We start from the raw sequence: 26,818 nt of genomic DNA, 5'->3' as shown, positions 1-26,818 counted from the left end.
AAAACAGCCCTGATATTCTAGAACTATAGGGTAAAATAGAAATTGAAAGAATCTACCAATCACTTCTTGAAAAAGAACCCCAAAAGAAAACCCCCAGGAATATTGTCGCCAAGTTCCAGAGTTTCCAGGTCAAAGAGAAAATATTACAAGCAGCCAGAAAGAAACAATTTGAATATTGTGGAAACACAATCAGAATAACACAAGATCTAGCAGCTTTTACATTAAGGGATTGAAAGGCTTGGAATATAATATTCCGGAGGTCAATGAAGCTAGGATTAAAACCAAGAATCACCTACCCAGCAAAACCAAGTATAATGCTCCAAGGCAAAATACGGACTTTCAATAAAAGAGGACTTTCAAGCTTTCTCAGTGAAAAGACCAGAGCTGAATAGAAAATTTTACTTTTAAACACAAGAATCAAGAGAAGCATGAAAAGGTAAACAAGAAAGAGAAATCATAAGGGACTTACTAAAGTTGAACTGTTATGTTTACATTTCTACATGGAAAGATGATGTGTGTAATTCATGAGACCTTTCTCAGTATTAGGGGAGTTGAAGGGAATATAGAAAGAGGGCACAAGATGAGTTGAATATGAAGGGATTATACCTAAAGAATGAAATAAATTTAAGGGGTGAGAGAGGAATATATTGAGAGAGGGAGAAAGGGAGAGATAGAATGGGGTAAATTATCTCACATAAAAGTGGCAAGAAAAAAAAGTTGGAAGGGGGGGCAGGTGAGGGAGAACGAGTGACTCTTACTCTCATCGGTTTCAACTTGAGGAGGGAATAACACACATACTCAATTGGGTATCTTACTCCACAGGAAAGTAAGGGGAAGGGGATAAAAAAGGGGGGATGGTAGAAGGGAGGGCAGATAGGGGGAAGAAGTAATCAAAAGCAAACACCTTTGAAAAGGGACAAGGTTAAGGGAGAAAACTGAATAAAGGAAGACAGGATAGGATGGAAGAAAATATAGTTAGCCTTTCACAACATGATTATTGTGGAAGTATTTTACATCATGATACATGTGTGATCTATGCTGACTAGGGAATAAGGCAATCAGAATCTATGCCATCCTGGAAATAAGGGAGAGGGTAGAAATGGGGAGAAAATTTGTAACTCAAAATCTTGTGGAAATCAATGTTGAAAACTCAAATATTAAATAAAATCACCAATACATAAAAAAGAGTTCAGACAAAAAAAGAAATGATATGTGAAAAAAATTCATTGTGATCTTATAAAGCAACCTAAATTAGCAATCTGTATGTGAAAAAAGGAATACTGGTCTTCATATTATCTGTAAAATGTTTAAAATGCTGGGAGCATTAAGGAACATTCAATAATAAAACAACGATTTCATTTATTAAATTGCAATACAAAAGATCTGGAATATATATGCATATATATACACATATATATGTACACACACACATACACACACACACATATACATACACACACACACACACACACACATCCAAAAAATCTCTGTCAACTAAACATTTCTTCAAGTGACAATTTTCAAACACAACTATTTTATCAACCTATAATTCAAATTCTCAATTCACACTATCTCTAGCTTTAACAATAAATACTGTCTTTTTGCCATGTGCACTCATAATTTTCCATATTCCAGTGTAAACATAAAGTAAGGGCTTAAACTGTAGCCAGAGCACACAGTGCTTATGCATTTTTAACAATAGTCACCTTGAATTGTCAGGGCCCAAAATAAATATGAGACCACAGCTGGCCACAGTTATCATTATGAAGGCTCTTTGAGCTCAAAATTTCTCTTTGAATCCCTGCCACTTTATTTATTAGGTAGGGTTTTGTATTTTATTGTCTTTACTTGCCTCCTTTTCATCTTTCTTTCTTAGAATTCCATTTTGCAAAGGAGGAACAGATAAAATATAATCAGCAACTTTCAGATTAAGAAAAATCATAAGTGTGAGGTGAATAAAAGAAATGTAACACATATGGAAGACATATGGTTATTTTAAATGTCTATGTACTATCATTTAAAGAACGTCAAAAGGCATCACCTGACGCCAGATTCAGGGAACTTGGAAATATATGTGATGTTTCCATTTCCTTTGAGTGGCAGCAGTAAAGAAACTTGTTAAAACACAACGTCATATGAAGGTTTGGAGGTAGGGAAGGGGGTTATACACTAACCCATTATCATTCATTAACATAGAATGAATTAGCTGCTAAGTATGTGACCTAGGGTAAATTGCTTTATCTCTCTGAGCCTAATTTTTCTTTCATATGAAACAGAATAATTGGATTAGATGATCTTTGAGACCTATGTTTTTCTAACATACTAAGATTTTGTGGTTTTAAGAACTAGCTAAGCATTCACTTGACAGGACTCTGAGTAAAAAGGCATGGGGGCAAGGTAAATTTTGAGAAGAGGACAGGATAAGGAAATATAAACTCCATGGGATGCCAAACAGGAGGATCCTGGGTAACCAGTGGTAACACAACACAATGCTGTACCAGGCATGGAAGTTAGCAATGGCAGCCAAGGTGGGGGGGGGGGACAACTAAGGGGGTAGAAGGAGGGGGATTCAAGAAGGAATGTGGAGTTTGAGGGAATACTGAGAAGTTCAAAACCAAACTTTAGCTAATTAATATCTTCCCCCAGTTTCAACACTGATTATATGTATTTATGATGCCTGAAGTTCCTAAGAGTACTTGAGATTTTAGAATGTTTAAGGACTTTACACATTTTTTGAATGGTATTCATTACATAACAGGAATAAATGGATATTTTTCTATATTTTGGGTGATTAAAGTAAGTTTATCTTGCTTTATTTCAGCTGTCTGGATAAATACATGTCTTTAACAATTCTCTCATATAAATAATGCGTGCTTTTTGGTAGATTCTTTCCATTTCATAAGATGGTTATTTAATTTTAAAGAGTGCATGTGAATTTGTGGGGAACATTTCCCATGAACAATAAAAAGAAAAAGCCCATGTTCTCCCTGGTTCCTAATTCCACATGGCATTTATACGTGTAATCTGAGTATGCCTGTGCCTGCATCGAGCCACCATACTGATTTTATCAATAAGATCATCTTAAAAACCATGTTCTGAAAATCTGTTCAATCAACCAATTAATAAGCATTTACATGCCTTCTACATGTCAGGACCTGTGTTGATACTAGAAATATAAATATAAGAATAAAACAATCCCTATCCTAAATGAGCTCACATTCTAGCAGGGAAACTAGATTTATATGTGTGTGTATACATGCATGTATGTATATGTATGTGCATATATACATGCACGTGTACATGTGTTTTATATATACGTGTTTATACACATGTACACATGCATATCTAAATATAGTTCTTATTTATATTTATTAGTTTTATTACTAAACTGTTATTAAGTTATTGTTTGTTATTTATATATGATATATTATATATGATATGCAATAGAATATGCATAATATACTGTGATTATATTATTTTTTTATTTTCCTTATATATGCACATGTATGCGTATATATATATACACATATATATCTACCGATAAAATGTATGCAGAACAAATTACAAGTTGACTGGTGGGGTAAAAGTACCAGTAGTTTGGGGGCTCAGGAAATGCCTTTCAGGAGATTCTATTGGAATATATCTTTGAAGGAATCTAAGTGTACTCAGAGTCGTAAGTGAGGAGAGAGTACATTCCAATGATGGGGGACAACCTGTAACAAAAAAAACATTATGGATATAGGAAATTGAGGGTCATATATCAGAAGCAGCAAGAAGGGCAGTTTTACTAGACCAAAGAGTGCTAGAAAGAGATAAATGTACAACAAGACTGGAAAGAAGTTTCAGTCAAAACCTGAAGTAATGGACCCCCTGAAAGCTAGAATAGACAAACAGAAATAAACGATTCTATGAGACGGCAAGAAACATTAAAGCAAAAGCAAAATTCTGAGAAAAAAGAATATATAAAATGTTATAAAAATGAGCGACTTGGGAAACAGGTCAATAAAAAATCATTTGAGAACCATAATTTAAAAAAAAATTTGAATGCTCTATTTAAAGAAAATATTCAAACCATACAGTTCTATTACAATTAGAGGTCAATATGAAAATAGAATGAATCAACTATTCATCTCCTGAAAGAAATCCTTAATGGAAAAGTCCAAAGAATTTCATAGCCTAAATTTTGAGTTTCCATCTCAAAGAAAAATCACTGCAAGAATCCAGAAAGAAAGAGTTTGAGTACCAAGGAATGACCACTGGTACCACACAAGACCAGGCTTAGAAGATATTTTGGAATGAAATATCCAAAAAGGAAAAAATATGTTTATGGTCAAGAATTAGTTACACAGAGAAGTTGAGTCATCATATGTGGAGGGAAATGAACCTTTAATGAAATAGAAGACTTTTAAGCATTTCTCATTAAAAGAACAGAGTTTATTAGGAACTTTGAGATACAAACCCAAGAACAAAAACCCTCAACAATTCAATTTATTTAATTAATTGGAAGGACCCATATGATGTTATAGTGCTAATGTTCTAATACAGGGAGAAAAAAACAAATGTCCCTTCAAAAATTTTGTCTTCAAAGGACATTAAGGAAGTCAAATAAGAAAACTAGAGGACATGGGAGTGGATTGTTCCAGTCCTTAGGGTTTTAAGAAGGAATGTATCAATATAAAAAGGAGGAACAAGAAAGAAGAATATATAATATAAAAAGGAGGAACAAGAAAGAAGAACTTACTCTTTCTAGTTAAGGTCCCTGAGGAAAAAATAGCAGAAAAGTGTGCAGAGAACAGACATCAAATGAATCTTACCTTTATCTGAATCAGACAGATGAGAGTTGAAACCATATATGCACACACACACTTACCAACATGTACACACACAGACAAACAGTTTTGTGAAATACATCAAACTCAACATCACTCAACATGGAAACAGGAAGGGGCAGAGTTTGGGGGGAAGTTATAAAGGAGAATAATACCAAGGCAAAATAAACTTCCTGATCCTGCATGTGGGATTAGAAGTGGAGAAAAACCTGAAAGTGGGATTAGAAAGGGGAAAGAACTGCAAACTAAGGAGGTTCCCATCATTTGGAGAATGGCTTAATAAAGTAAACATATGAATGTAATATTACTGACCATGACAAATAACAAAGAGATGTGGATCTCTTCCTACACATTTGGCATGTCTCCTCAGTCTTTTCTCATCGATGTTTATCCATGTCACCCCAACTGACTGTGGATGACCTCCAAGACTCTGCCATGGGCCCTCTTCTTTTTTCTTTCTATACTCTCTCACTTATTGATCCTTTCAGCTCTTATAGGTTCAACTATCATCTATGCTGAAGATTCCTCAATCTATATATTCAGTCCTAGTCTTTTTCTTAAGATCTAGTAGTATGTCCCTAACTGCCTGTGGGATATCAAACTGGATACCTGTAATGGCAAGCAAAGTGGGACTTTTTGCTATTTTTTCTTTTGGAGTGCTTCTCAGCACTAAGGCAATCAAGTGCCTTGATTGAGTCTTGCCTTTGTTTGAATCAAGAGTCTTTGATTGAACCAAGTGTCTTTGATGACCTGCTTAAGTCACAAGAAAGCCTAAGTCACATGAGTTTGAGTCACATGGTTATGATGCCCTCTAAAGGAAAGTACGGGGTTTGGGGGGACTGGGATAGAGGTTGGATGTTTCCCAGTTATTGGGTTGTTCTTTATACTTGTGGTGGCTATGATTCTGTGGATCCCCAGAAGCAACAGCAACCTGAGGGAAAACAGGTAAGTAGCAGTGACAGGAGTGGTTTCCCAGATGCCTAGAGCAAGCACCCTGGGAGATAATATCTCCTTCCCCCTCTCTACCCCACAAGCACTTCGGAGGAGACAGGCTGAAGCAGCAGCTGTGGGAGGAAAACAAGCAGAGGCTTGGGGGAGGTAGGGATGGCAGGAGCCAGGGCTCCTGGATTAGCCCAGCTCCAGACTGTGCTGGAGGGGTGAGTGCCCTGAAAGGGTATTGTATTCAGAAGCCAGCAGCAAGAACAGCAAGAGCTTGGAACGGAGCCCTAGAGCAAGAGTGGAGAGCTGCCTGGGTACCAGACCCAACAGGAGTGGAGAACTGCCTGAAAGCCAAGCTTGGTGAGGAGAGAGCAAAAGGGGAAAGCTGCCTGCAGCAGGCTCCTGCAGGAGAAGGAGGAACCTCAGAGCTCAGAATTCAGCCCTTGGGCAAGATAAAAACTTTGCAGCAAGGTGCTATGTGTGCTTTTCTGCTCCATTCCCCTGGGATGGTTTGGGACCCGAGGGAGGGTGGAGTTGTCTATGGTGGGGGTGGGAAGTGCCATGGACTTCCAAGGACCCCATCCTGTTGGTTTTGTTGTTCAGCCACCCCTCAGGACTTGGAAGTAGGGGCTGGAGCAGTGTGAGGAGGACACACTCCTAAAAGAATTTTATTTGGATTTTTTTGCTTCTGTTGGGACTTTGCTCATTAAAGCATGTCTGAACCTGAGAGTGCCAGGAGGAAGCCTGCAATGGCAGCGTGGGGAGAAGGACACATCCCCAAGAAGGACTTTACTTGGACACTCTGTATTGATTGAAGAGATTGTAACTTGCTGTGACCTAAGGGTAGCTTATATTTGTATTTTCTGCTAACCTTTAAAGATGATATGTTGTGTTAGGGAAGACCCTAGTCTGGGACCCAGCTTGCATAAACGAGTATTTTGAGGAATGCTACTGAATGATGTTTTGCTTAAGGATGTTGCTATGAACATTGTGGTTTAGTTTATTGAACGATGATATATGCCGCGTAGGTATTCTGAGAAATCCTGTAAGATATACTGAATGATATGTTTTATTTAAGACTATGTGGCCACCTTACTAACAAGTTATGATGTGATAGAATCGCTAAGTATACTGCCTCTATTTGTTCCAGGATCCACAGCCATTTAGATTGTAACACCAAGAATACTGGAGGGGTGGAATGTAATGGCAAGCAAAGTGGACTTTTTGCTGTTTTTTCTTTTGGAGCTCTTCTCAGCACTAAGGCAATCAAGTGCTTTTGATTGAGTCTTGCCTTTGTTTGAATTGAGTCTTTGATTGAATCAAGAGTCTTTAATGACCTGCTTAAGTCACAAGAAAGCCTAAATCACGTGAGTTTTAGTCACATGGTTGTGATGCTCTCTGAGTCTGAAGAAGTGTATATATACTCTGAGGTTAGCATTTTGCTTGGGGGCTCACTCACTGGAAGAGTGTTCATGTGATTTGGCCAGACAAGACTCTGGGTAGCCATTAAGGAACCCCTCAGCTTTGAAAACCCAGATGTTGGTACTTCTCTCTCTCTCTCTCTCTGGTAACTATGCATGTATTGCTATGGACAGACAGTTAGAAGCCCTGTCTGCTGATCTGTGTTATTTCCTCTGTTTAAATAATTTCTGCTTGTAATTTCTGTTTGTGTTTTCTCTGAAGTTCAGGGTGCTGACTTTTCCCCTGGAACTTAGTGAATGATATATGTATGTTTAATTAATGTAAGACTGTAAACCCCTTAAAGTTGCTTTCCTCAGAACAGCAGATCAAAGAATATGTGCTAGCAGCCCTTCCGTGTGCTGGTGTTACTGGCCTTACATCTCCACAGCAGCTGTAAGCAGTACTGTTTTTACAATACCTCAAAATCAACATGTCCAAAATATTTAATTATCTCTATTCCATAAACTGCCTCTCTTGCAAACTTCCTTATTACTGCTGAGGGTACCACTACCCTCCATGTCACTCAGGTTTGCAACATCAGCATCATCTATATTTCCTCACCCTCACTCACCCCTGATATTTGATCCATTGCCAAATCCTGTCATTTCTATGTTTACAACATTTTTCATATACGTGCCTTTTTCTCCACTCATACAGGGCAATCTGACTTCAGGCCCCAATCATCTCTCACCTAGGCCTATGCAATATTTCTCTAATTGTTTTCCCTGATTCAAGACTTTCCCTACTCCATCCTCCACACAACTTATATAGTGAAGTTCCTAATGTCTATGGCCTATCCATGTCACCCTACCTACTCAGTAAACTCCAGGGGCTCCTCATTACTTCCAGGATCAAATATAAAATCCTTTCTTTAGCATTTAAAGCTCTTTACAACCTAGCTTCTTCCTGCCTTTCCTGCCTTTCCAGTACTTAATGGTCCATCAACACCTGCCATCATGCTGTTGCTCTTACATGACATTACATCTCTAATTCTTGTACCTCTGCAGTGGCTGTTTCCCAAATCTGTAAAGATTAAACTCAAATACTATCTACTGCATATTTTCTGGTCAGCTACATGGTACAGTGAATAAAGCACCTGGCCTTGAGTCACGAAGACTCATCTTCATGACTTCAAATCTGGCCTCCGACACTAACTATGTGACCCTGAACAAATCACTTAATCCTGTTTGCTTTGGTTTCCTCATCTGTAAAATGACCTGGAGAAGAAAATGGCAAATCGCTCCAATATCTTTTCCAAGAACCCCAAATGGGCCTGGAAAAGTCAGATACAACTGAAATAACTGAACTATAAAAAATCTGCAGATACCCTTTCTTGATCCCCAGATTTTGATGCCCTTTTGAGATTTCAGTCTATCTCCCCTTTATTTATATATAAAAATTTATGAACATGATGTCATTCATGTTAGAATGTAAGCTCATATTAAAGTCAGAGATTATTTTTCCTCTTTCCTTGCATTCTTATCTCTTAGTACATTTACCAGAACATGGTAAACACTTAATAAATGTTGACTGAACCTAGTTAAATTTGCAGAGTTTGACAACAAATTGTGTGAGAGCCACAGCAATTCATGAAATTAATGCATGTAGGTTTGCACTGTTTTATGATTAAAGGAATATCCACACTGAAGAAATCACCATTTTTTTCAGTTTAGTGTTCAAGTCTAATGAGTTAATGGCTCCACTGTACTTTGCCATAGTCAGACCACACCTGGAATGTTGGGTTCCATCATAAGTGCCACATTTCAGAAAGAAATGAAAAACATCCAAAGAGGGAGACAACAATTGAGAAAAATATCAAGAATGTGAAATCTGAGAACTAGTTGAAGGAACTGGGGAAGTTTAATCTGGAGAAGAGAAGAATTAGGGGAAACATGATAACTTTCTTAAATTTCGAAAGATTGTCACATAAAAAAGGAATTAGGCTACTCCTGCTTAGCTCACCAAAGGAGAGAGGTAGGAGCAGAGGACAAATGTCACATGGTAACAGATTTAGATTGGAGGGGAAAAAAACTTCCTAAAAATTAATGTCATTCTGAAGTGGAATGGGCTGCCTCTGTAGTTAGTGGGTTGACTTTCACTGGAAGTCTTCAAACAAAGTCTTACAGCAGGTTAGGTGGTAGAAGGGATTCTTGTTCAGGTATGAAATAGCGTAGATGGCCTCTGTGGTCCCTTCCAAAATTAAAAGTATGTGATTATATAGCTATTATTAAGAAACTCTTTTAAAAGACTTTATCTTGAAATAATATAGTAAAAAATTAAACATGCTAACTCTATCATTAACCTCTAGGAAAGGAATTCTACACAGTATTTCCACTATCTTTCTTCCCAAAGTGACGGAGCAGTAATGGCACCTACAGCTTTTGTAAGTGTAATTAAAATCAAGCATTTTAATCTTAGAATGTGTTTATATTCTGATTCATTTTAGCTGAAAATAATACAGGGTAGAAGTTTTTCCCAACACAGTAGAATATAATTAAAAGAATGAGGTACACTAAAATGCAGGGTCAGTTAGGAATAAGCACTAAACTTATTTACAGAAACAAAATCATAACACGCCTACACTATGGTAATAGAGGATAAACTAGAAAGCTAATATTTATGGTACCGAATTAACTCATGATCTTGATGGAAAACTCTAAGTCATAAAAAATTCAACATTCCAAATTGAAATAAAATCTGATTAGAGAAATAGACTTTCATTCTCTTTCCTGACAAGAAATAATCCTAAAGGCAAGGTTTTATTTTTTGTTTGGGGCAGTAATCAGACTCATAAAATTTGACTATATTTTTACATGAAAACAAGAAGAAATAATATCACTTTATAGATAAAGCCTCTACTAGGCTCTCAGACCAAATAGCTGATGGTAGGACTTAGATTTCAACCAAATGTATGCTTCTGTTTTCTAAACAGAGATCTTTTGTTTTCCCTTGTATATTGAGGAGCTAAGGAACTGTAAATCCAGAAAGAAATGTATTTGGAGTTGGCAAAGAGTAAGAGTATCTAGCACTGTCTAAAACTCTTTTTTAGTATCGCAAAATAAGAGCATTTAAGAATTGGAAGGGGCCTTGGGGATGATCTAGCTGAACCCACATCTGAAGGGAATGTCTACTAGGACAAAATGACAAACAGTCAACCGGCCTCTTCTTGAAGGCCTCTTAGGAGGAGAGAACTTGCGCGCCCCTCCCTTTAAGATAGTCCGCTCCATTTCTGGACTGACCTAGCTCTTAGGAAATTTTCTTGACCTCAAGATTAAATTTACTTCCTTCTGACTTCTATTCATTGCTCTTAGTTCTGAACTCTGGGATCAAAGAAAACAAGTCTAAACCACATTATATATAAGAGCACTTCAAGAACTTGAACACAGCTCTCAGATTCCTCCCCCACCTGGGTCTTCTCTTTTCTAGGCTAAATATCTCCAGTTTCTTCAATCTTCATATGGCATGAAGTGAAGGTCCTTCACAATCCTAAGTCCTGTGTGTGTATATGTGCGTGTATATACACATACATACATACATACATGCATAAACATGTTAAGAAAATACTCCATTTACTTGGCAATCTGATATTGTCAAGTTCAAATAACTGGGATAAATTCCAAGAAAGAGCTATGCTAGCACAATACATTCCATTGACCCCAAAGAGAATTGGTGCCACATCTAATTCAGCTAAAGGGCACACCTGGTGTAGCTAGTTTGTAAGCTTATTCATAAGGGTTAACAGGTGAAAATATTTGGCTGCTAGCATAATCCTTCCTCTTGTGTGGTCCTTGGTACACATTGTGTTGATCTGATTTTCGTTGCTAAATAAATTCACGTTACTTGAATATGATTTCAAAAGCATTCTGATCACACTTAAATGCTTTAATAAGCTCTAGAAACCAACATGAATGCTTTCAATGTAACAGTATAGTTGGAACTCTCTATCTTCCCTTTGGAAGATTATCTGAGCACAGTTTATCCAAATTTTCTTAATGGATATACACCCTGGGGAATAGACACATATGAGAGATTACCCAATTATACTGATAATCATAGACTAATCAAGGGATTTTGTGTCTTCTAGAGCCTATGGTTGCTCTTATTTCTTTAATGTTTTTGCTGAGAATTTCCCCGAAGTAGCTGAGGGCCAGATTTGGCTTAACACAAATGTGTACTTATGTGATTATATTTGAATTCTATAGCTACAGAGATAAATGACTGGGTGGAAAATTAATATTGCATTTTAGAAATTAGATCCAGGATTTACCATATTAAGTAGCCCCCCAACAGATGGGAATGTTTGGCTTAAAACAACTTTCTCTTTTGTTTTTAATAAAAGAATAATTTATGTTCTCTTAAATTGCTGCTTTTAAGCATGTTTTCACTAGCATCAGACGTAACCCAAAGCATCTGACTCATTTGTATAAAAGGCACACAAGCCTTACATTTATCTTTGTTGAGTGTCCTTTGAAATGTGACAGTACATATGCACTGCATTTTTAATATAGAAGCCACAGAGATTGGGAACTGCAACTTTTATATGATCTGTCTGTCACCTTAGACAAATCACTTAAGTATTCTGTACTTCATTGTACCCCACCTATAAAATGAGGCTTTGAAAGTTAGTCCCCCACCTAATTCATGAAAGCTGGGACAAATAATATATAAGATCTACTCTCTGCTCAAGGGATGAAAAAATGCTATGTGAAACATAGTCAGAGCATGATTAAGTCCAGACACAGTAGACACTTCCCATAGAGCTGGAAACATGAAAGATAGAAACCAGGATAATTCCAATTTTTGATAATTCTGTAGAAGGCCAAATGTAATTAACTTATTCAACAGCTTGTCTAAACCAAGGTTCAGAGGTAACAGTTATATCGAATGGCGGGGACTGTTTCATTTTTGTCTTTGAATCTCCAGAGTCTGCCTAGTACAGGAGATTTGCGTGTAGTTGTGCTTCAATTGCTTAATTTGATGAATTTAAATTTAATTTTTTTCAAGTAGATTCCTTTCATTCATTCAACAGACAACTATTAAAATCTTTACAAGATGAAAATTCTGCTTGTCTTTTGAGGGAGATGCAACATTTCAGTAGGTCCAAGTCCCTGCCCTAATGGAGTTTGCAATCTGGGGAGGGAATGAGACAATTATTCAACGAGACAATTATTCATCAAGAATTTATTACATGCTAGGTAATTTGCTAGTTGCTGGAGATATAAAGACAAAAATATTAATAGTACTTGACCTCAGGAAGCTTATGTTCTATTGAGGAGAAACAGAGACACAAAGTAATTTCCATATGACACAAAAGATTGGGGGGATTAGGATGTTTCCTGTAGCAGGTGGCACTTGAGCTGAACTCTGAAGAAGGACACAGATTGTATGAGATACTGTCTTTACGAGACCAGGAACAGCTCATATGGAGGCAGGAGGGAAGGGAAGAACATGGGAAGGGAACAGAGTAAGCATTTATAAAGTGCCTACTATATGCTAGGCACCATGCTAAGTGCTTTACAAATGTGATCTCATTTTGTCCTCAGAACAATCCTGTCAGATAAGTGCTCTTATTGTCCCCATTTTACAGGGGAGTAAACTGCAGAAAACAGAAGTTAAGTGATTTACAGCTTGTAAGTGTCTGAGGCTAGATTTTGAACTCAGGTCTCCTTGACTCCCAACCCGGTCCTCTATCCACCATCTACAGGAGAGGGAATTTAAGATATAAAGAATGAGTCATGTGCCATAAGGCTAGCAAGTTGGCTTTAAGAGCCAAAAAGAGAAGTACAGATTTTATCCTTGACGGAAGGGGGAACCACCGGAGCTTTTCGAGTACAAGGGTGACAAGATCAGACCGGGGCAGAAGAATGTAGGTTGGCAACTGTGTAGATGCAGAATTGGAGAGGAATAAAACTAATGTCTGGGAGACCTTTTAGATTAGTGAAATAATCTAGGTGAAAGATAATGAAGACCTGAACTATGACTGCCTATGTGCCTAGGTGTTGGCTAAAGAAAAGGGGTTTGAGATATGCTACAAACATAGAGAACAGAATACCCAATAGCATAAGAAAAGGGCATCAGTAGTTGTAAAATAAAATGCGGTTTAAGTCTGAAATGGGTCATTAACAATATAACAATAGCTAGTACTTCTCTAGAGTTTTAAGGTTTGTGGAGTAATATTTTTTTTCATGTGATCCTTACAACAATTCATTGAAAGCATTATCATTCCCATGCTACAGATGCTACATGCTTCACCATACAATTTGCTTTGGGTCACCCTCAACTTTTCATTTTGGAGACTGTGGTATTACAAGATTCACAGCTACATATCGCCTGAGGAATATTTGTATGTTTTTTTAAAGGACAAAATTTTGCACAAGGAAATAGCTTGGGATCACTGTAAGAATTGAGCAATTTCCCAAATGCAATCCAATCTACTCTCTTCCTAGTCACTTCTTGGCCCAACTCATTGCTCTCTGGAGTTGTGTGTACAAGATATATGTTCTAATGGATTAACTCAATAAATTGGCCACTGAACTACATGTACCAGGTGGGGATAACAGACATTTTTCAATGATGTAATCTTTTATAAATGGACTATTTTATACTATTATCTATTGTGCTATCTAGGTGATACAATTGAGAATGTCATAATAGTTTATATTTATATAGATTTTTCAATTTTCAGTTTATTCATGTTATCTCATTTCATCATTGCAACAACCCTCTTCAGTGCAGATATTATCACCATGATTTCATAAATAAGACTGATTAAGAAACAAAGAAATTGAGCGACTTGACTATGACCAAACAATAAAATAAGTGGCAGAGCCAATTCTAGGTCCCCAGTTTCTGACTTCCAAACTTGGAAGTATCTTCAGTAGAGCCATAGATTTTTGTGTTATATTCCATTTCAGGTACTTTTTATAATACGCATATCAACTCTGTGCTAAGTAATAGGAAAACTATAAAAAATAACTACAGTTTTCTTTAGGGAAGAACAAATTGCCAGCATGATGAATGGAGTGCTTTATCTCTGGGGATTTTATGGGCTACCTCCAGACAGTGGAGATCATTCACATACTGAAAATGTATTTAAATTATATTATATGGATTTCTTTTTATTAAATTGTTATCTATGTTTGCAAGAGATTTGTGTTATAAATGGTCTGTTACATACACTTTATAAAACATATTACCATAGAAATAAAATAATAAGACATTCTTTGTGTAACAACAGTACCTTAATTGTCCACATGCCAGGCTCTGGCTCCTTCACATTCACTACCTTGGCAGAGTTATGGATATTTAAGAGCTCATTCAAGCCAAATCCTTTTTTTATCAGCTTTCCTGAAAGACAGACAGAAAGGTAACAAGTACAATATTTCTTTCAGTTTTGAATATTGACTGATTTATCACCACATAAATCCAAGAGCAAGATCAGATTTCAAGTCACAGTTTTCTCCTGGTGATATTCTGGCCAAAGAGCTATGTACGCAGCCTTAGAGATTCACTGTCTTCCTGTTTGTTGGCTAAATGAAGTGCATACCATCTGCAATATATATTTACTAATATATCTGATTAAGAAATCATAAAACAAGGAATTTTTCCTATATCCATAAAATACCATTAGGGTATGAATTTTAGAACTAGAATCGCAGATTCACCTCTATCCTGTTGACTTTTATGTCTAGAAAGAAAATAACCATCACCAGATTACGGTCATATTTCCAAAGATATCCTACGTTATAATTATCGAAATAATTTAAAAGTCTGTCTCCTGGCCACAAGGGTCATAGAGTATATGAATAACCATTTCAGTAAACCAAGTTAAATAATTCTTTGACATTAATTCAGGAAATTGTTATCATGAGAGCCCTCAGTAGTCATCCAGAACTAAGGCAGTCAGTTAATAAGCATTTATTAAGTATCTATGCCATGTGCTAGCACTGGAAATACAAAAACAAAAAAACCAGTCCTTTCTATTAAGGAGTTCATAGCCTACTGGGGCATACAACATGAGAGCAACTAAGTATAAACTACACACAAGATAAATTGGAGACAATCAACAATTTTATCCAATTTATATCCAAGTACCAAGCTTTGTACATGGAGTATGGAGGAGAGATATTGTCTTGAAAAATAATTATATAAACTATAATCAAGATAATGTAACCACATAATTCCAACTAGTCCCTATGAACATAAAATGTATCTGACATATCCACTAAGTTGGTCCTAAAAGGCCTATAAGTTACTTTTTGTGATTGATTCCACCCCTGGCTTTCCAATAAATAAAAGATCTTATGCTGGCATCTGTAGAAACTAATACATGCCAAAATGATTGCACAGAAATAATATATTTCATCAATGAATCTGAACAGTTTTAGCCTTAATTCATATATGATATTCTACTGGCACACTAAAAAGTGAGGAAGTTGAAACATCATGCAAAAAGATCCTTGAATTATCAAGGCGATCTAAATCCATATTGGGAAAAGCCTGAATATTTTTCAGGTAACATAATAAGTTTAACAGTGTATGGATTTGCTGCTTCTTTTGTCAATGGCCATGTACTTCTTAGTGGATCATGTCCAAAAAAACTGTAAGGAGAGGAGTTATATATGGCCTTGGAAGGCCATATGTTCTAGTGGTATGAATATTACCCATAAAAATATTTAAATTTCCAGATGTTTTCTTCAATTCCAATTTGATTGCTAAGGTACATGAAACTTCAGAGAAATTTTTCAGATTTTTTTTAAGAAAAATGGTTATGAGGCACTTTTTAAGACAACAATTTTTCAAATAAAAACACAACAAAAAGTGAACTGCATTAAGGACTGAACCAAAGCAACGATACAAGTGTGAAGGAAATGTACAACATAACCTCAATGCTCAATTAGACATAAATTTGTTTGACTGCCAAAAGTAAGCAAAAGTCTTTTCTGAATTAAGATATTCAGACCATATTCTGGTGGTGTGTCCTAGTTGCCAGTATTTAGAAGACAACTACTGTAGAGGACTGATATCCAGCGGGCGTTATATACACATTTGGTGTGCATTAAAGAATGTTTTATTTGGTTATACTGGTTTGAAAATCATTCAAATGGAATTACAAAGTATACACATTTGTCTTATATGAGTTATTTTACAAAGCATCCCATGGCAAGTATGATATCATCAGCACATTTTACAATCAAAATTTCTTTTCCACAAAAGAGGAAGGCTTTTTAAACTTCCAAATGAAAGGTGTGAAGGAAGGGATCTTGAAGAAATCCAGTGTTATAGAAAGAAACTTGAACAAAGTTCAAAACTCTAAACTTTTATAGAAAGGCCTTCATAAATCAAACTATGGGTCTCTAGATTTTAATTTTCCAAAATTTTGGCTAATACCAAAAAAGTTGATTATACACATAAAACCAAATTTAACAGCTATAGTTAGCAGGTTGGGGAATCTTTAATTAGTGTTTTTATATAATTTTTATTATAAGATTAACAATGGAATTAGGTTAAGTCACAGTGTTAAGGTGCCCCTGAAAATGGGAACAGAGTAAATTAAAACATTTCTAAAGCTAGCATGTAGGTAGTTTGGCTCTTGGCTATGGCCTTAACAATAAAAATAAAAATTTTAACAACAAGAAAATGTGTTGGAAAATAATAGGATTACCTTTACATACCATTTTAAAAAAGCATTTGTGCTTTTCCTTACCAAACTTGTAAAAGTACCACAAATGGTTTATTTTTATTCTACCAGCAACTAAAATCATTACTTTCCAGTTAGAGGTTCAATAGGTCAGTCAAATCAGGATCCAACTTTGTTTTCCAGTTTGGTTTGGTCTGATCCTTCCCAAGTGTTTCATTATGGTCATAATGAATGTATATGTAACCATAAACATGCATAAGTCTATGTTTATGTATTATGTATATGTACCATATGCACACATAGGTATTATCTATGTGCTTTAGCTATACTAATGCCAAGCTGCATACACAAAAAGGAATTCTCCCTATAATGTATCAGACAAGTACTCTGCTAGCCTCTGCTTGAAGGCAGCCTAGAAGGAAAAACACCCTATATCTGCACCAATTGTTACCAAGTTCCTCCTGACATCAAACTGAAATCTCCCGCTTCCACCCACTATTTTGGGTTTTACCCTTTTGGGTCACATGGAATAAACCAATTACCTCTTTCACATAATATTCTTTCAGGTACATAAAGATGGCTATTATTTTTCCCTTGTGTCTTCTCCTCTTCAGGCTAAAAAGCCTTTCAACTAAACTTCTTTTCATCCATACTTCCTTCTTCCAAACCCAAGTACTTCCTGATTCTGCTTGCCCTCCTCTGGACATTCTCCAGATTACCAGTGTCCTTCTTAAACCAAGGCACCCAGAACTGAAGAGGTGAGGTCTGATAAGTATGGAGGACCATTACTTCCCCATTCCTAGAAGTTGTGCACAAGTCTTCCCTCGTCAATCGTCTTAACAGTGAGTAGCAGAGCTGAGATTTAAACCTAGATCCTCTGACTACACATCTAGCAGTCTTTCCACTGAAGACCTTGATACAACCAAGACTATTTCTGTAGGCCTCAGACATATTAGGGGAATGCCTATGGCCAATACCTTAACCTCTCAGTATCCCACACAAGCCTCTAAGACTTTAATTTACAGAGAAGTTGCAATTTGGGATATTCCACACTGGGAGTTTCCCCATACCAATGAAATCACAAGTCTGGACCAAAACATAGATATGTATACATGTAAACATGTATTATATAAGTGTACACACATGAACATATATTCTATTCATAAGGAATTTCAGCTCTCTCACTCCCACTGAAATCTGGCAGTATTTATGGGTTTAAAAAAACAGATTTTTTTTTGAAAAAATGGCTTTGCCATCTGTTCTGTGGTTTGTTCTGTTGTGGTTCAGCTACATAATATGGCTTGGTGTAAAGGAAAAAACAGAGCACTTTCTATATATTTTAAAAAATGAAGTGATATGAAGGTATATATGTATATACACATATACATATACACATTTGTGTGTATGTACACACACGTGTGTATATATGTATATATACACACATCTCTCAGTGTGTGTGTGTGTGTGTGTGTATAAAACTTACCTAATGGATTACGGATTTCAATCAGTGGAGAAGGACCACTCAAAGATACAGTCACTTCTTTCAGGCTGGGATCAAAAGGGATTTGCCAAATGTTTGCAGCCTTTTCTAAATGATCTGTAGAGAGGAGATGAACTTTCGAAGCCTGAACTGCTTCTTCTACCCATTTTAACACCTATTAAAGAAAAAAAGAAAAAGAAAATATTAGTGACACCAGAAAGTATTGGGGATTTACACACAAAGTTATTTCCAGCTGCAGTAGTTGGTCTGGGACCTTGACAACTTATTTTTTGGTGTAAGATTGATTTCAGCAATTAATGACCACCAGTTGGCACTTGCCTATACCTGGTGAGTATAACGGCTCCCAAATGAAATGCTGGTTTGACATTTGCTCATATTTCTGGCATTTTTTGAGCTAATATATTTTTAAAAGGTTTTAAAAAGAGACATGGGAGAAGAAAAACAAAATTTAAAGCACTATAGAAATTCCAGTTCTATTGCTGTTATTCTTTCCCAAGAGAAATGATAATAATAAAGATTTCCCAAGAGAAATATTTGATAATAATAAAGAAAATAATAAAGTTTTGTAAACATTGGCTATTTCTTTTCCATCAGTTCTCTCTTTTGAGATTATACTTTCCCCCAGATTTTATTTAGGAGAACAGTCCATTTGAATGGACTATCAAGCCTAGCTTCAGTTTAATATGAGATTCGTTTATTATTTCTCAACTATAATAATCGCAATCACGAAAATGATAAAATTAGTAAATAAAAATAATGAAGAAAGAAATAAAAATATTATTAGGTAAACACCCTCCAGACTACATCATCTTTTAGAAATACATTCTTTAATAATAATCTCCTTACAAGTATAACAGAAAATTTTCAGCACCTACAAGTTATAAAAGATAAAATGTCAATATAACTCCAGGTAGGCTCCCAGCTATAGATAAATCATCAATGTCCAGTTAGATGGCTCTTATTTGAGGCCAGAATTCTCTACAATGAATAATTCTCTATAGTGCTTCTTTCTTTGGTTTCTATTTTCTTTGTGAAAGTTTCTTATCACATGTTGTTTACATTGTATTAAGACACAAGACAACTGACCCAAATCTAATCTAATCTGAAGAACATGTATTAAGTGCCCATACACGCAAGTCTAGGAACTGGGAGGACAAGAAAAAAACAAATTCTTGTCTTTAAGGCTATTAAATTCTATAGTAATCTCTAGCTGATCTCTTGTCCTGTCATCAAGAACCAATTATCCTACATCTCCTTTCAATCCTTTCTTCATCCTTCAAACATTCTAACCAAAAAGAGCAGGGAGGACACTAAAATTTCCTAACCACCCATCAAAATACATATTCACCTTTTTTGATTATTAATCATTTATTAAGCCTCTACTATATACGATGCATGGTGCTTGGATCTTGGTGAGGTGATAAAAAACAGATGGGACCCTACCATAAAATCTATTTGGAGGGTCATAAATATGCACAAAAATTACAATATAAGTTATAAGAGAAGTGAATAATAGAAGTAGAAAGAACTATGATAAAAATGAGGGAAGATTGATTGGGATCAGAGAGAAAATCAGGAAAGGCTTCCTGGAGCATTCAACATTTCAGTTCATTCTCCAAGTTTTGGTAACTTTGAAACCAGGATCTATGTTATATATCTGTGTGTTCTCAACATACACCTGGCACAGGACCTTGTATATGGTGCTAAATAAATGTTTGCTAAATGAATCAATGAAAGAAATTGTTCAATTCACATGATCACGGTTATTGTTTCCCTAATACTGCAATAAGCACTATGTTTAAAAAAAGTTTTGGAAAACTTTTTTGAAAAGTTGGTATGTCTAAGCCTACACTTTCTGAGGCAAATTCTTTCTGACTTGGTGTTAATTGGCCCCATTCCCAGCCTTCCTTAGCTTTAACACTCTCCTTAGCTTCAGGCAGGGGAAAATAACAACTTTGGAACCAAACAATTTGTCTTATTTAGACAAAACCAAGGTAAGTGCTCTGTTTGAACAGGGGTTGATTAGGGCCAAATTATCTTAACCCAGACACCTATGGGGTCTACAATTTCTCAGCAGTCATGCTTTGGTTATTTGGTTATTTTCACATAACATTTCTCTCCTTATATCTCTCCCCTCCCCTCATTTCCAGATAGGGCATTTAATATATACGTGTAATCATATAATCACCCTTCAATACACACGGATGAATTTCACTTGTTATACATTTCCTTTGGTATTGACACATCCTCTATGTAGATATTTTAAGCCTAAAATTCAACAAAGCACCTTCCAATTAATCTTCTAAGGCTAGTCTTACAAGGGATCAGTGTAGTCTCTCCCATCAAAGAGGTTACAATTAAGTTGGGGAGTTAACCCATACATACACAGAATATTTGATTTCTTCACATTAATTTAATTAATTTCTTCCTTCAGCCAACAAATACTTACTGAGTATACACTACTGTCAAGGCAGTATGCTAATGCTATTAGAAATACAAATATTTTTTAAGATATGGCATATCTATCCTTGAAGAATTCACAATCTTGTAGTTACATAAGAAAAAGTTCAATTACATTCTATCCGAGAAGTATTTATTGAATGTCTACTATGAGCCAGGTACTGTGCTAGGTCCTTAACCTCCAGGACCTTAAGAGTTTACTAGGAGATGCACCATGTATCCAGACAAATAAATGCAAAACATACATAAAATACATGAAACATAATTTTAGCAGATGAGAGTTTGGGTGAGGGAGGGAGAATACGAACACTTTGGGGAATCAGGAAAGGCCTCTTTGTAAGGTAATGTTTGAGCTGTGTCTTGATGGAAGCTAGAGGCTCCAAGATGTAAAGGTAATGAGGGAGAATGTTCCACGTATAGGGGTGGGAGATGGAATGCTATACACAGGAAAGAGCAAGGAGCCAGTTTGGCTGAAGGATTGAATTGTTAGGGAGAACAATAATATGTTGTTGTTTGCCCTTCTTTTTCAGAGAGGACCAATGACATCTCTCATGGGGTGATATCTGGACTCATGGGCGAATTGGATTTAAGTGAGGGAGAGTTGTACAAAGTCATCAACTTCACTCTATCTTCCAGATCCATTAAAGTCCAATGGCAAGACAACAGTCAAGACAACTAGCAACAGTGGAAGATGCAGCAGATAACCTTGGCATCTTTGATGTCTGACCAAGCTCTAAATACCTGCTTCAGCCACCTTTATGACCACTGGAACAAATTATTCTCATTGGCGCCTTCCGATGGGGGGAATCTTCACGTGCTTGGGGTAGATACTCCCCTAACTCACCAACAGGTGAGCCTGGTTTAGCCTGTCTACTGAGATGGTTTGCCAGGGTGTGGCCACTGCACATGCTACAGCTTTGGGAGTCACAGGTAAGAGCTGAGTAACAGGTGGATGAGCAACTCTGAAAGAGGGGCTTGGCAAGCCCTCACAGTAGAGATGTTAGTCTTCCTTGAGAATAACATGTAACCATCCCAGAAAGGATGAAGTGGGGCAAGATTTTAACGGGGTTTAAAGGACAAACATAAGAATTTGCTCTTTATCCTACAAGGAACAGAAAGTCACTGAAACTTCTTGAGTAGAAGAGTGCCATGATCACACTTGTACTTCAGAAATATCAATTTGGCCGTTATATGGAAGTGTCTACAAAGTAACCAACTAGAGTACTGTAAGAGTCCAAATGAGAGGGTATGAGAACCTGAACCAGAGTGGTATCTGTGAGGAAAGAGAAAGGGACATATATGAGAGATGTGATGATCTACCTTGGGCAGAAAGAAGGAGATGAAAAGAGGCTAACTTTGTAAAGAAGAGTTAACGAGTTCCATTTTAGGCATGTTGAGTTTGAGATGGAACATGAATACTAAGGTAGAAATACTCAGCAGACAGTGGGGGATGCTGGACGGGAGTTCAAGAGAGAGATTAAGGCTGGATATATAAATTTGGGAGTCATCTACACAGAGATAACAATGTGAACCCCAAGAGAGCTGTTCAGGCCAGCAAGCAAGCCAGTGTAGCAAGAAAAGAAAAGCGGGCACAAGACACAAACACACCGGGCATAGGCTATATGGCATGGTTGATAAGCCTTCAGAGGAGAATAGTTAGGAAATATTGCAGCATGAGAAATTCTATAACTCTTTCTTTCTCTAAATATGTATGTATATATAGATACAAACATATACACATATATATTCATATGTGATATAAATATATATATATATGAATATACACATGTATATGTGTGTGCATGTATACTGGCTCCATTTATAGAAAGGAGCCAGTTCAAATATTCTCTCTTTCTCTACATACATATACGTATGTGTATGTGTGTAAATACACACACATGCACAATTTTGCACTAGCAATGCTAACTTGTATGGTTGATTGTTGCTTTGTTTTTTCAATGTATATAACCGCTTCTGAAGGGCAGAGATTGCCTCATTATAAAGTTGTCAGGGGGCTTTTTCTTTTCTTTTTTATAAGTAGCGCCTGCCACAGTGAATCTTATACATTATTATGTGCTTAACAAATTTTGTTGGCTATGATGATTATGACATTGATGCTTATTATTATGTGACAAATGAGCAATACAATCTTTCCATTCCAACTTGCGCTGGCTTTATCATCTGTGCCACAGAGAACTGCAGTTCATGCAAGACACTGTAGAACAAATTGCTAGAATCAACACTCTCTTTGTAGCAGTAATAATTTGGGACCTTCTCTGCAGCTTACTGCCTGGGTGACCCTGGAAATATCACTGCTGGTGCTAAGATGCTTTAGCTTTCTTATCTGTAAAATGAGGTTGAGCTAGGTAACCTCTATGATCTTTCCTAATCCTAAATCTACAATCCTGTGACCATCTTCCACCTAACAGAAATCAAATTCGCTTAGCTATTTTAAAAATTCTCCTACTCTACTGCTATGAATGGGTAGCTAGATGGTGCAGTGGATAGAGCAAAGGGACTGAAATTAGGGAGATTAATCTTTGTGAGTTCAAATCCAACCTCAGACACTGACTAGTTGTGTGATCCTGGGCAAGTCACTTAAACCTGTTTGCCTCAGTTTCCTCATCTGTAAAATGAGATAGAGAAGGAAATGGCAACCCGCTCTAGTATCTTTGCCAAGAAAACCCCAGATGGGGTCACAAAGAGACAGATATGACTGAAATGACTCAATACGAACACTATTACAAAGTGAAGCTCTCCTAAAATGGTGGTATTTTCATGAGATGAGTTTGGTCAAATGGAGCAGAATACAAGTAGCTTTTGATTTCTCCTTATTACAGTGCCCAATTCATCAACATTTACAAGGCTTTCACAAAAGGATTACTATGCATCATAATATTACTTGTTGGAATAGACATTGCACAGACTTCTGTCAAGAAGCCAAAGTTACTTTTTCAAATCTGCTTATAAGAAAAATCAAATTGAGAACAGATGCAACCCATTTTATTAGAAAATATAGATATTACTAACACATGAATAAAAGTAAATCATTTATAAACTACAGTATGTCTATAAGCCTGGCCTTCATTCTGCCATGTGTTATGTTCTTAGGAGAAAAAAAGCCTAAAACAACAACAATCTAATGTTTTAATATGAGAAGTATTCTCATGAAGTATTAACAGACTGAATTAATTACTATTTTGATGATCAAAGGAATCAGTTCAACTACATATCTTCAGGAGTCACATGGTTGTAGGGATGCCTGAATAGCATCATTTAGTTTAGACTGAAGAGTTCAATGATCTAAATGGTTCTTCAGTAATTCACAGAATTATAGGGAGGCAGACCAGAAGAGACCTATGAGATCATCTAGTCCCACCCTTTCATTTTATAAATGAGTGGAATGAATTTGAAAGTGTTCATTCGCCTCCTAAAATCTTAGCCTCGTTTGCTCTCCAGGCTAAATTTGGCTCAATCTTAAACTTAGAGCTCCATTCCTAAAGACTCCACAATATCATATGAATCCCATATTCCATAAACCATTATGTATTCAGAGTAGTTACACCTGCCCATTCAAGTACTAATGAGATATATAGTTTCAAAGAATAAAGTAATTCTGTACATACAGTATTTGAGACTAGTGAGGTCACACTCAAACTGAAAAGGGAGCCACTTAAACCATATATAAGTATCCTTGCAGGTGACATATTGTCTTAGAAAAAGACATATGACATACTCTATGTTCTATTATTTTTTTTTGCTTCTTAAATATTTCCCAATTGCATCTCACTTTGGTTCAGGCTACACTCAGGAGTGTTGGGGCCATGTTATATTGGCACCTCTGCTCTAGATCAACAGTCTCCAAACACTTTTGATTGTGAAACATTTTTAATAAAACATTTGCAATCTTGCATCCCCAGTGTATATATTCATTTATAAATTATCTGCATTTGCTACTCTACTAATTCTTATGTCCATTATAAAATTTGAAGATAGGAAATTGTATTGGGATAGAAGAAAGAAAAGTCAAAGTAGGAAATATACATCAGATTTTTACTATCAGATTTAGGAGTCAATGTTGCTGTTAAGTCATTTTTTTCATTTGTGTCTGACTGACTCTCTATGACCCTGTTCGGGGTTTTTGTGGCAGAGATACTGGCATGCTTTGCCATTTCCTTCTCCAGTTTCAGCTCTAGCAGCGTTAAGTGACTTGCCCAGAGTTATACAGCTAGTAAGATTTGAACTCACAAAGATGAGTCTTCCTGACTCCAGGCCCAGCATTCTATCCACTGTGCCACCTAGCTGTCTCAGTCAATGAGCTATTATTTATTTGCTGCAAAGTCCTATCTTCGGGAATTCATTCTTGGTATTTGGGACCAGAATAGCACAGTTTACCCTGCATTCTTGAGTATGCTCCTGAGGGCCAGCTCTGCTTTGTTGTTGTTACTGCTTTTGATGATGTTATTGACTTTCAAAAGTCAGAAGAGAGCTCCCTGGGATTAAGCCTGTGTGAGAAATGCCAAAGAAAAGTCTCTGTTGGCCACTACCATTTGTTTTAGATCTTTTTAGGCATAATGAGGATAGCAGTTAAGAAAATTCATACAGAAAAGATAAGAATCAAAGGTAGCCTTCAATACAGAACTTCTTATATGGGGTCTATGCCAGGTTAAATTGGGGAAGTTTTGTATTTTGGCCCTCTTCCTTTTCTTTAACTAGCATCATTCAGGAGAGGACTTGCCCTCTCAGAAGAAGCAGAGAAAGGAAAGGGGAAGTTGAGACTTTTATTTGTAGTCCAGATGAGTTTCTAGAACCAGGATCCACTGTGGCATACCTTGTGCATGATTTAGCTACATTGTCTTGGCTCTGAAATCAGTGCTAGTGACCTCATGGCAGCAGCTACCTTCTCTAGCTCCTAAGACTTCTCCACTTAGGTCCTTCTCATAAGTCTAAAGCCCAGGGCAGCAGAAACTTGTCAGTTAGGCTCTCTGTAGGAACAGAACTCTCTACTAAAGGCAGGGTAGTGGTAAAGCAGAAACCCGGAAGAGCTTGGCTTGATCAGTTGGCATCCAACTCTAGTGACCTGATCAATCTTGGCAATGTCTAAAGTAGCACGATCAGCAAGAAATTCCGATAGCAAAGGAAGGGCTTTTGGTGGGGAGTGAGAGGGGGGCAGTGGGAAGACAAGATGTGATTTCATCAATATAATGTGCGCCTGATGAGAAACTTTCCCAATGTAGATCAGGATTTTGATTTCTCCTTATGAAAGTTAAAATTTTTAAGGACTGTCTGGAGGGGTAAATGGCTTACCCCAGTCAGTGTGTATCAGAGATGGAACTTGAATTCAATTCTTCTTGGGTCAGAGATCAAAACTGTATTGACTGTCCTATACTACCTCTTGTGAAAAATCAATGTAAGTCCTAAGCCAAGTATAGACAAAAGACATGACAGGAAGTTAGAGAGGAGGGAACTCTTCTGGCTGGAGTGGACATAGAAAGTGACCCAGAGGAACTGGGATTTGAACTGTTCTTAAAAAAACTGGTAGATATCTAATGGGCAAAGGGTCAGGGGTAGTACATTGCAGGCATGAAATAGCTTGTGGTAAAGGTATGGAGGCAAGACCAAGCAAGCTATTTACATGGCACAGTGCCTGGCACAATATAGCATTTAATAAATGATTGTTGATCGGCATTCAGGACTTTATAGTTTGGCTACAGAAGAGAGTTTCTCTAAGAGAGTATTGGGAGACAAGACTAGAAAAGTAGTTTGAGCACAAGCTGAGAAGAATCCTAAAGGCAACAAACTTTTCCTCCTTTCTTCAAATGAAGGATAAGATGTTAGTCTTATATTTTATAGGACTGGAGAGTCAGTGCCAGTTTTTGAGTAAGGAGATCCCATGATCAAAGTAACATTTTAGAAAGAGGAATCTGGCAGCAGTGTGTGCGATTTATGTTTCCTCTCATAATCATTTTCTAGTTATATGTGCGTATG

General features: G+C 36.7%; 1 protein-coding gene across 1 annotated transcript in view; it reads right to left on the bottom strand.

Moving 5' to 3' along the window:
- The window catches only part of HMCN1 (hemicentin 1), a 523,850-nt gene that overhangs the window by 314,284 nt on the left and 182,748 nt on the right, over positions 1 to 26,818 (bottom strand). The window contains exons 5-6 of the mRNA XM_036757836.1: positions 18,353 to 18,524; positions 14,470 to 14,576 (exon numbers count right to left, since the gene is read on the bottom strand). Of these exons, the coding sequence (XP_036613731.1) occupies positions 14,470 to 14,576; positions 18,353 to 18,524 (279 nt within the window). The remainder of the gene's footprint in view (positions 1 to 14,469; positions 14,577 to 18,352; positions 18,525 to 26,818) is intronic.

The sequence above is a fragment of the Trichosurus vulpecula genome, chromosome 4, assembly GCF_011100635.1.
Source record: "Trichosurus vulpecula isolate mTriVul1 chromosome 4, mTriVul1.pri, whole genome shotgun sequence".
Classification (NCBI taxonomy): Eukaryota; Metazoa; Chordata; class Mammalia; order Diprotodontia; family Phalangeridae; genus Trichosurus; species Trichosurus vulpecula.
The sequence above is the reverse complement of the archived record's forward strand: the minus strand, read 5'-3'. Positions and strand labels throughout refer to the sequence as shown.